We start from the raw sequence: 12,229 nt of genomic DNA, 5'->3' as shown, positions 1-12,229 counted from the left end.
CTCTAATCTGGAGAACCAGGTTTGATTCCCCGCTCTGCCACTTGAGCTGTGGAGACTTATCTGGTGAACTAGGTTAGCTTGTACACTCCAACACATGCCAGCTGAGTGACCTTGGACTAGTCACAGTTCTTTGGCACTCTCTCAGCCACCGCCACCCCTCACCTCACAGGGTGTTTGGTTGGGGGCGGGGGAGGGAAAGGAGATTGTAAGCCCCTTTGAGTCTCCTTACAGGAGAGAAAAAGGAGAATATAAATCCAAACTCTTCTTAATGTTCTGAATTGCAGATACTTGTGTTTCAAGCTGCTGTACCTTCTCTTCTAACAAAGGAACCAACTTGCACTTGCTGCAGGTGTAACTACCCATATCCTCTGGTAGAAAAACAAACATTCCACAGCTGTTGCAGGTGTCAGCAGCAACTCCTTGATCCATATTTAGGTGTCTTAAACTCTGCAGAACAGATTTCTGGGCCTCCCTTTCAAACATCCCCTTCTACACTTGACCACCCAAAATCCAGGTTAGCCTTGCTTATTTATAGCCCAGCCCTATTCACTGAGCTTCAGACCATGACCCAAGGATTGAAGACTTTTGCCCCTAGTCACTAACTGATATTTTGCTATCTCCCTGAAGATGGGTCCTTATGGGTAAGACCTGTGCACACCTGAGCAAGTCTAAGAGCAAGTGGCAGTTGATTCAAATTGGTTGGGTGATTAAACAGAATCCCCATCCCTCAACAGCCTGAGGCAAACACACAGCCAACAACAAAGGGACCTCCCACACAGACAAAAGCTTTCCCAAGCCCTCAAAAAGCAAACCCACAAACCATCAAAAGCACACACACCAGATAAGGATTGAGCTTAAGGGATAACCCCCATAAAAAACCAGCTCACCTTTTGTATTGTCGAAGGCTTTCACGGCCGGAATCACTTGGGTGCTGTGTGGTTTCCGGGCTGTATGGCCGTGTTCTGGCAGCATTCTCTCCTGACGTTTCACCTGCATCTGTGGCTGGCATCTTCAGAGGATCTGATGTTGGGAAAGCAAGTGGAGTATATATATCTGTTGGAGTGTCCAGGGTGGGTGGAGAAACATTGTCTGTGAGTAACAAAGAAGGCAACCAGGTCAATAGTTGAGGGCATCTGAGTAGAAGTATGAGTAACAATGAAGACTATAGCATGGGAGTGTCAATGGAGATAGCAAGGTCACTGGTGGGAGCATCTGAATAGAAGTATCCTGGCCTTTGTTTCTTTTGTCTATGGTCATCCTGTGTTTGTGTGGAGCTGGTTAGACACTGTCTTGACTCTAGTATTTTTCAACACTGGCAGCCAAGTTCTGTTCATTTTCATAGTTTCTTCCTTCCTGTTAAAATTGTCCATGTGCTTATGGATTTCAATTGCTTCTCTGTGTAGTCTGACGTAGTGGCTTTCAGAGTGGTCCAGAATTTCTGTTTTTTCAAATAATATTCTATGTCCAGGTTGGTTTATCATGTGTTCTGCTATTGCTGATTTTTCTGGCTGAAATAGTCTGCAGTGCCTTTCGTGTTCTTTGGTACGTGTCTGCGCTTCGTTTGGTGGTTCCTATGTAGACTCCATCATCGCTAATGTGGAATCAGCGATTTATCATCATCAGCGATTTACATCATCGCTAATGTGGAATCAGTGATTTATCATCTCCCTGAGGAAGAAGCGGAGGAAGTAAGAGGGGAAACAGCAGCCACACAGCAGACTTTTACCATGAAGTCCATCAGGGACTTCAGTGTCTGTTTTAAAACACGTGCTGTGATGTCATGCCTATCCTGTGGTGACTGGCCAGGAAGTAGGAGCTGGTGTATGTCGTCCCAAGCAGGGTTGCATGTGAATGTAACGAATAAATCCGGACGGCCATAGTGATGTACATATGCAATCACGTCTTGAGCGTATTCATGCATATGACGTGGGCTGCCAGTAAAGGAAGACTAAGAATTGTTAGTCTTCCAATGTTAGTCATATTGCCGTCGTGTACAACTGCATCGCGCAAATGAACATATTCTTCAGAGCGTAGCTTGGTCTGATTCAGACGGAGGAACAGCAAGCGCTCGGTTTCAATTTTAGCGTACATATTGACAAAGTACTGGTGGAAGGGTTGCCTGCATTCCAAGATGTGGTGGTCTCCATTCTGGCGAATCATTATGCGGTATGAGTAGTAGTTCATTGCGCTGCATTTGAAATGTGTTTCTGTACCACTGTCTGGGGTTGTCATTTTAATGTTGAAGTGATAGCCATCGGCTCCATCCCAAAAAATGATAGGGTACTGCAGTGGTGTGTTTCTGGAACTTTTGTTAATTGAGCATTTCTGCAATGGAGGACAATGTCGCGTGGTTGGAAAACATCGCCGACGATAACAATCAGGGATCAGGAAATGTTGAGGAGGTGGAGAAATGGATAGTGCAGAGGAAGAAAAAAGAAGGTGGGGCAGTTCATTTGCTTGTGGAAGTGGGAGAGAAGTGAGAATATGGGAGAGAGCTGTGAAGGATTTGGGAGATTTAGTGGGTCCGTGATGTGGAAAAGTGAGGTTGGTCAGAGTGAAGGGTGTGAGGATGAGGTGTGTATGTGAGAGAGTAGTGGGTTTGCAGGATAGGAAATTGCAGAGCAGAGAATGAAGGCTACCTGTGTGAGGCGGGATGGAACCCTCCATAAAGTCTCACACACAAACGTGAGTTGTTTGAAGAGAGGGAGAGGGAGTGGGTGGTGGTTGGGCAGTTGGAGCCATTCTGTGGGCCGTGAGGGACCCGAGTAGTTGGTGTGAGGAGGTGGACGGTGTGCCTAGCGTGTGTAGGCAGTCTGATGTGGGAGCTGGCTGTGCGCAAATGAGGTTTGCAGCGACGGGAGACTGTGCAGTAGAGAGGAGAGAGGATTCCCCCTCTCTCATGGAGCGGAATACTTGGCGAGCCGGCGCCTCACCTGATGTTGCGGCAGCGTGGAGAGTGCGGCGCTGGTGGGCATGCACAGTAGGCGTTGGTGGGAGGAGGGGGAGGTTTGGCGAGGGGGAGGGGCGGGGCAGTTGGAGTGTTCGCAGTGGCTGGTAAAATCACGCGGCGAGGCAGCTTTTGGCTGGGGGGCACGTTGGGAGAGGCAGCAGGAGGTTCCGTCGGCTCGGTTTTCCAGGCACAGGAGGGGTGCCTGAGTCACCGGAGGAGGAGAAAACACCCTCGCTTGTTTGAGCAGTGTTGTTGGAAAGTTGCAGACGATTTGGGCCAGTACATCCAGAGTGACACCGAGACCAACAAACGAACGGATAGCTTTTTATATAGATAGATAATTATGCCCACAGTATGGCATTCAATTCAGATCATTTGAGGTGAAAGTGAAAGAGCTTTTCAGAGCAGAAAGATGAGAAACAACAATTGCATGCTGAAGTCTTAGGTGTAGTGTACAAATCTGAACTAATTTTTTCTCAGCAGAGCAGGTTGTACATATTTATGTGGCTTTCCTTAGTCCCTCAAGGCAGTTTTGATTTCTTTGCATTTGAAAACTTTTAATACACAGAAACAGCCCAATTTGTAATGGGAGGAGACACTATTTGAATGCTCTTTTGGCACACAGCAATAGTTTTCCATGACTTCAGGGGCTCCATTGAAGGAAAGTAACTTTCAGTTGTTCAAGGAACTAATTAAGAAAGTGACTTAGTTTTAAAATACATTATTACCAAGCAGTAACTAAAGCAGGGTCTTTGATACAAATCTAGAGATGACAGTGGTAGTGCTGTTTAAAAACTTCTTGTGCCTCATTTTCCCAGATGGCTTACACTTAGCACGGGTTGCCTCTGGCGTTAGAGCCCCAGCTGGGGGCGTGGGGGTGAATTCCTGCAGAGAGGGAATGCAGGGAGACATGGTAAATTGTCTTTGCTGCTTCCAGTTTTATTGTATTTTATTCCTCTACTACTTCTGGAAACCTATTTGTCATTTAGTATCTTAACTCCCTGAAATGTCCCTGGTTATCTGTTTAAGGCTGAGCATTCCACTTCTTTTTAGTGTGTTAATTAAAGACAGTGGGAGTAGCATCTGTAACACTTTACCATATATGGAGGATTGGCAGTTGTTTTGTTTTACTCTTGGAATATACACTTGATGCCTTTTAAGGGAACACAGTGCCTACAGAGTGAAAATATCCAGAAGCCAAGCTTCTATTTCACAGGGCTGCCACTGTTAAAGTGTTAGTGTTTAATGGGGTCAGAAAAGAAATGTAGACATTATAGTGTAACACTCAGAAATGGAGGATTCAGCAAGTTGTTTGCATAATTCAGAAATCTTTTAAAATCAGAGGACGTCCAGGAAAAAAACCACTTGTGAATGAACTGAAGTTTAGCAGTCTCATGTTTTAATTTCCCCTTGAAGTTTCTTTGTATGAGGACCACCGCTCTTAGATCAACAGTGGAATGACCTGGAAGATTAAAATGTTATCCCGCTGTTTTTTGAGCACTGTGGTTTTTTATGTCGGGTTCATCTCCATTTATTCTTTTGCTTAGGAACTGACATGTTTGTCAAGTGTAGAGAGCAGAAGGACATTGCTGATATTTGTTGGCATAGATAACTCTGGCATGTAACATAAAGAGATGAATGAACCCAGAATGGTATGACTAGTGTTGTTAGGTCCACTTACAGGGTTGTCAGAGTGGATATGGGAACAGAATTGGTATCTTGATTTGTTGCAGGCCTTGGTTCCAGAGTCCATGTCAGGAATAGTATTGCTGTGGGTGAGAAGTTGTTTAAGATTAGGAGGCTGTCTCTGGACAAGAAAAGGTTGCCTCCCAATGCCTGTCAGAGGGAGTATCATTCTCCAGTATAGGTTATAGATTGTTAATGATACGTTGAACCAGTTTGAGCTAAGAGCAGTAGTGTTCTTTTGGAGGTTTTTTGTTTTGTTTTGACCTATTTTGTTGGAAGTTCTCCCTTGGTATCATTATGGCTTTGCTAATCTGTTTCCTGACTACATCAGGGAAATATTTTAGATCCAGGAATGTCTGTTGTAGAACCTACAAGTGAGAATCTCTGTCTGAGGGATCAGAACAGATGCATCTGGAGTATAGTGCTTGACTGTAGACAGTGGATCGTTTGGTGTGTTTAGGATGGTGACTGCAGGAATATAGGTATGTTTGGCAATCATTGGATTTCCAGTATGAGGTAGTTTTAGTGCTTCCATTATTTATTTGTACAGTGCTGTTTAGAAAAAGTGTTTCCTGTATAGATTGGTTCATGGTCAGGTTCTTGGTGGAGTGGAAGAAGTTCTGATAAAATTTCTCCAGTTCTTTGTTCCCATATGTACAAATGATGAAATTGTCATCAATAAATTTCTGGTACAAGAGAACTGATAACAGTTGGGAGCTGCAGAAGTGCTGCTTCAAGTTAGCCAAGAATATGTTGTCATATTGTGATGCCATGTAGATGCCCATGGATGTGCCATTGATTTGAAGGAATAAATCTTTACCAAAAGTAGTCGTGGGTGAGGACAAATTGGCAGTGTATTTTGGCAGAGTGTTGGTGTATTTTGGCAGTATTTTTCATTACAAAGCAAGAACACTCCAAAAAAATGGACTAATTTTATTATCTCTGTAATATGGACATTAAAGAACGATGTATTTAGATTATACTGTTTGAAGTACATGCACTCCATTGAACTCCACAAGGATTCTAAGAGTAAATCAATTTATTTCATTCAGTATGTAGCAGTTAAAACTAATAAAATCCTTGGTACAAACTGTTGTGTGTGAATCTTTTGTATACATAAGCAATATAAACTTTACAGATGAATTTATGCTGAAAAAGAAACAGGAAAGATTGAATGTCATATCTTATACAAGTCTTCTACTAAAGCTAATTTTGTGATTCCCCATCTGTAATAAATTGTAGTGTTTAGCAGTGAAATCTTTGCCTGGTGTTTAGAGAACATTCGTTTACATTTTGCTGTAACAGAACGAGACATGGGGTCTAACTTTCTTTTCAAAAAGCCCAGCCTTGAAAAAGAAAAAATGTCTTCCATCCAAACTATGCTTACTTTATCCTGATGGTTGCAGTATAGCAAAGTGTAATTCACCAATGAAAGCTAAGAATTCACAAACTCAGGCCCTTTCCTCACGGGCCATTTACAGTGGCCCAGGGACGGCAAAAACGCAGTCCCTGGGCAGCTGCAGCAGTGCCGTCCTGTGCAGCCCTGAGCGGCGTGAAGGTGCCACTTTCCACCTCCCTTCCCAAGGGAGGTTTTTGGAAAGCACTGCCTTCCCATTGGCGCGGTGCAAAACCCCTGGAGGTCGGAGGGCAGCATGGGCAGGTCCCTGCAGCCCTCCAGACCGACGCTGGAGGATGAGGTGAGTGGGGGGGACGCAGAAGAGGCGGCTCCGTGTGGAGCCACCTCTTCTGTGCTGGCCTCTGTGGGGGCCGCTCGCAGCTCCGTCGCGAGCGGCTTATTCCCGGCATAATTTCTGCCGGTGGAGCCCTTTCGCTGTCGCGAGGAAGGGGCACTGGAACCTGGTGAGATGATATCCGTTGACACTGATAAATTTGAGAGACTTAAAAAGGCAAAGGTGCAATCATTGGATAAATACAGACCCATGGGATGACATTACATCATGACGTTTACTAGGCAGACTATGTTTACAGGGTAATTTTCCATTGCCTTCTCCAGTCATCCACATTTTACCCCCAGCAAGCTTCAGTATTCATTTTACCAACCTCAGAAGGATTGAAGGCTGAGCCAACCTTGTGTCAGCTACCTAAAACTGACTTCCTATGGGATCAAACTCAGGTCATGAGCAGAACTTTGACGGCAGTAACACAGATAACCACTCTAGGCCACAGGGCTCCTTTTGAGTGGCTTAGCTCTTCCCTGATAATCTTATGACGTGATGTGTCCATGTAGATAGATATTCATGATGACCTGGCTGACTTCTCATTACTATTCCAGTCCTGGAATTTACAACCTGTTTGGAATTTCTCAAGTCTTTTCCCACCCACCCCATACCTTGACTCCCATTTGTTCACTTGAGATTTTTCTCACTGCCTTCTTCTTTGCTTTATTCCATTTTGTGCTCTCTAATTAACCACCCTCATCCTTGGTCTCTGTTCCAGTGATTTAAATAGTTCAAGATATGTTTATGTGTTTATCTTTTGGATAATGTAATCTCCATCCTTCCCATTTTATAATTTTCTTGAAATAACACAGGTCTGTAACATCACAGGTCTGTCGGGGGTGTAGAGTGCGCACCGGACGCAATATGGCCCAGCTACCCCTCTGTCTTGTTGTTTTGTAGTGAGTGGATTTGTTTTCATCCATTCTGTGCTCCAGTTACATAGCAAAAATAAATCGTCTAACTTATTAGATTTAGCAAAAAAATCTCAGGAGTCTCTTTTCATGTGTCTTTAGGGGAAAATATGAATTGAGGCATTTACAATTCTTAGCAGAGTGAGGACTTCCTCACTCATGTTGCTTGCAGTTCTTTATATAAAATAATTTTGCCTAATCGTAATTAAAATGGTAGAGAAAATACACAAATGGGGGCATGGTCCTTCCCATGTTGATTTAAATGGGGGGTTTAAATACATGATTGCTTTGTCTGGATCCTTCTTAAGATATTTGTTGTGAATAATATTTAAGTTTTGGTTTTCTAACCATACATCAACCACTGCTAAACTACCATTTGAGACTCCAAATGTATAATCTTTGTACAATGGGGCCCTGGTGTGGTCTGAATATTTCATCAAGACTGCTGAATTATGTACTAGGCAGGTGTGATCAAAAGTCTGGATTGGTCTTCTGGGAAGATGTGTGTGCTCTTTGATCTCCACAATGGGAAAAAAGCAGGATGCAAATGTAATAATCTCATCTTTGGACACTAAGAAAGCTTCATTTGACAGTTCCAAGATATCTGTGTGGCATACGTTTATCACTGGTTGTAATAGTTGGTTTCGCCTGCTGCCCATGTGGCAGACATATCTTTTCCCATTCAGCAAACAGCCTCTTGATAGAATAAGTTTGCAAAAATGTATTTAAAAAAACCTGAACCATCCTGATGTTGTGGTATTATGTGATGTCTCTCTTAGGGTGGCAAAATCCATGAAAGTTCCTGTGTATGAAACACCTTCAGGCTGGAGGTTCTTCTCAAATCTGATGGATTCTGGCCGATGCTCACTTTGTGGAGAAGAAAGCTTTGGCACTGGTGAGATATCATGTACTCTGTGTGGCAAACAGTATGTCAAACATCATGGCATCATGCCCTGTACAAGAACTGGACATTTATGGTGACTGGATGTCATATTGCAGACCAACTAATATTTGGACTTACTGGAATGTAGCCCAATAGGTATATATAGTGGGCCATTTTTTTGCCATCAAATCACAGCTTACTTATGGCTACCCCATAGTGTTTTCAAGGCAAGAGACATTCAGAGGTGGCTTGTAATTGCCTGCCTTTGCATCATGACCCTAGTAGTTCTTGGAAGTCCACCATCCAAATACTGGTTACGGTTGAGGCTGAGCATGTGTGACCAGCCCAAGGCAACCAAGCAATTTTCCATGGCCGAGTGGGGATTTGAACCTGGATTTCCTAGTTCCTAGTTTCACACTCTCCCCACTACATTACACTGGCTTTCAGTGGATCATTAGGGGTCCACAAACCTCCTATTTTTGTTGCCTGTGTTGTGGGAGATCACAACATCGAGTCAGTTTGCTAACTTCATCTTCATGGTGATGAGGAAGACATCTTTTGTAGGCCTGCTTTAGTCTACAGCATGAAAATCCCCAGACACTCTGTTCACACTGGAAGAACAAACTATAAAATATCCATATTAATCTGCCTGTTGTGGGTTTTCTGGACCATATGACCATGGTCTAGTAGTTTTAGCTCCATATTAATAATTGGATATTTAGGCCTAACTATCAAAGATGACAGTATGCCAATGACACCCAGCTATTTCTGTTGATGGGTGGCCTCCTGTCTTTTACCCCAGGACAACTGACTGAGTGCTTGGGAGCCATGGTGGAGTGGTTTACACTGAGTTGTCTGAAGCGGAACCCAGCAAAGTCCTCTGGCTGGGTGGGGGAGAGGCAGCTGGTTGGCATCCAGCTCTTGATGGGGTTCTGCTTGAGCCTGTTTCACTGGTCAAGAGCTTGGAGGTGATTCTGGACTCCATGTTGTCCATGGAGGTCCAAGTCACCAAGGCTGCCTAGCTGGCATGCTTTCATCTACGCCAGGTGAGGCAGCTCGCCCCCACCTGTCATCTTCCGACCTAGCTACAGTGATCCATGCTATGGTCACCTCCAGATTGGACTACTGCAATGCGCTCTACACTGGGCTACTCTTGAGACTGATTCGGAAATTGCAGCTGGTTCAAAATGCAGCTGCCCAGCTCCTTTCCGGGACTCTGTGGCACATGCACATGACTCTGGTGCTGCACAAGCTGCATTGGTTACCAGCTGAGAACCGGATTAAGTTCAAGGTTTTAACATTAACTTTCAAAGTTCTAATGGTCTGGGCCCAGGATATTTGTTCAACCGCCTCTTCTGTTATAACCCCCAATGGACATTAAGATCAGGAGCTAAGGGGCTCCTATTAACTCCTGGCCCATATGAGGTCTGTTTGGCCTCAACGCGGGCCTTTTCAGCCTTGGCCCCTATCTGGTGGAACAGCCTCCCTGAGGAGATCAAGGCCCTGCAGGACCTCACGGAGTTCCGCAGGGCCTGAAAAACTGTTCTGATCCGCCAAGCATTCTGTTGAGGCCCGGCTGTTCTATCTGTCTCCTGTAAGTATGTGCCACTCCATTGTAGGTGCAAAGTACTGATTGTTGCCATCATTTATCGGTCCACCATTTGATCGTTATTGGTATTTATTAAATTTTAAATAGTTATTAAAAATTTTATTGGACTTTTAACTAACTGAATTAATTATATTACAAATGTTAGACTGTTACTCATTTTCCAATTTTACGGTTTATGTATACCGAGACACTTTTATTGTTTTGTTGCTGATCTGTAAATCACTCCAAGCCAGCTCTGGGAGGGGCGATTAAGAAATTCAATAAACAAATAAAAGATGACCGTCTTGTTACTTCCATTTCATAATACCAGAAGCACTTCAAACCTGCCAAAATGAAGAGAGTTTTCTTTATTTAATAATAGTATTGCTTAAATATGGGCAGTCAAAGAGTAGTTCCACCTTTCTACTAGAATTAATTTAAGTCAAATATGAATAGCAGTTTCAACACAGTGTCCTAATAAATACAGCTAATACATTATCTCCCTAAAAGGATCTTCTAGATACACACTCACCAAAACATACATTAATTTAACCAAAGCACACATGTAGTTAGCAGAAACAGTTTTATTCTTATACTCACATATAAAACAAATATGAGCATATTGGACTGACATTTGAGTCTCATTTGTGAAGATGGAATCCCCAGGTCTTAAGTTAATCCATGCTGATGTTGCTCTCCCTGATGTTCGCTAGCGAGACGTCTCCCATATTCATGAGAATATATTGCTTCCATGTGAAGGTTTCGCTTCAGTTTGGCATCCAAATTATAGCAGGGGTTCATTTTGGAACATCCACACATCATCTCCATATCTTCTTTTCTAAAGCCTATCAGTAGACACAGCGAATGGAGCCACATTAGATACTTTTCTACAGACCTGGAAGAACTCCCAGGTATATAGAAAAAAGGAGGTTGCTATATGAAAATGTGGAGATGTCATGATGCTACATTGCAAGACTAGAGGAGATTCCTGAGCTGAGCAATGGGCAGCAAAATAATGGTTAAAGGAGAAGAGGCTAGTGAGTGGGAGTCTCCCATATCTACGTGTTTACAGGGTATGAAGATACTGGAGACATGTTGTATTTATAATATGATAGTCTAGGACAGACTAGTAAAATCACTCCATGGAAAACCTTTCCCCAAAGTTATGGTATAGTTCATACAAGGTAAGTATGCATATGTGCCATATAGTAAACATGTGTTTAGGCCAGGGGTAGGGAACCTGCGGCTCTCCAGATGTTCAGGAACTACAATTCCCATCAGCCTCTGTCAGCATGACCAATTGGCCATGCTGGTAGGGGCTGATGGGGAGTGTGGATTCCTGGCTATCAGGCCTCTAGTTTAAACTGTTCAAGGATTCCTCAGCTGTCAAAAAACCCCAGACATGTAGCTCTTGTGGACATGTATCCTCGCAGAAATAACTAATCACTAGCAGGCCTAGCCACGCTTCACTGTGGCTTTGGGGGGGACGGAGGAGGAAGAGGGAGGAGGAAACTCATACCAAGGTTTTCCGCGGCTTGGCTGGGGACGCTGCTCCCTGGTCTCCCGGGGTCCGGCAGCAGGGGGTTTGTCGGCATGAATGTGCACGCCGCAGCAAAGGCAGGCAAGCCACGCCCCCTCTGGAACGGTGGCCTTTCATTGGCCCAGTGGAGGTCTGGGGAAATGGGCAGTTTACTGGGCTCAGGTGTGACCTGGGACCCTGGAGAAGGGTGCATTACCTGCTCGCCACAGGAAGGGACGTCGCGTGAAAATTTGGGGGCGATCCGTCTAGCCATTTCCATGTTAGACCGTCACCAACAAACGGATGGTTAGCTTTTTATATATATAGATGGCATGAGACTGAAGAAGACTAAACAACCATAAAACAGGGCGTTTTCCCACTTACCTTCTGCTCCACGCTACTGTAGGCAAGTAGCGCGGGGTCCCCCAGCACTCCCACTACAGAGTGGCGTGACAACACAGCCGCCCGGCTGCCACTGTCAGCGCCCCTCGAAGCGCATCATTCCTAAGCAGCTCTTCCAAATGGCACTTTTGTTGACCCAGCGCAAAGCAGGGTGATAAGAAACCAGTAGCGCCAGAAATTATCTTGGCGCTGAGCGAAAACTTTTCGCAACATAAATTAAATGGCTTAGGTAGGAAATGCCCACAGAGGCTTGTCAAGACTCAGCGGGACAGCCATAACGCGGATGGCTTGTTTTTCATGCTTTTTTTTCCAAACCTTCAGCATTCATCTTCATCTCTCTGCTGTATAACAGCTTCATTTAAGGTCCTCTATTTCCTTCACATCATCTGCACTTATCTATTGCATAACAGCATTTTTTTGCTTCTTTCAAGACATTTGCTGATAATGAGTGCATAACAGAGAAGTGAGGAAGAAGTTTACATTCCTGTTTGCAATTAAACAGGGAAGGATATTTAAACTGTTTATTGGCTTCTGTATTTCTAGTTTATACT

General features: G+C 44.1%; 1 protein-coding gene across 1 annotated transcript in view; it reads left to right on the top strand.

Annotated features, from left to right (window-relative positions):
- The window catches only part of PGM5 (phosphoglucomutase 5), a 69,672-nt gene that overhangs the window by 34,477 nt on the left and 22,966 nt on the right, over window positions 1–12,229 (top strand). Inside the window, exon 7 of the mRNA XM_048504613.1 lies at window positions 8,066–8,181. Coding sequence (XP_048360570.1) covers window positions 8,066–8,181 — 116 coding nt within the window. The remainder of the gene's footprint in view (window positions 1–8,065; window positions 8,182–12,229) is intronic.

The sequence above is a fragment of the Sphaerodactylus townsendi genome, linkage group LG07 (genome assembly GCF_021028975.2).
Source record: "Sphaerodactylus townsendi isolate TG3544 linkage group LG07, MPM_Stown_v2.3, whole genome shotgun sequence".
Taxonomy (NCBI): Eukaryota; Metazoa; Chordata; class Lepidosauria; order Squamata; family Sphaerodactylidae; genus Sphaerodactylus; species Sphaerodactylus townsendi.
Note: the sequence above shows the minus strand (reverse complement) of the source record. Positions and strands in the feature narration are given on the sequence as shown.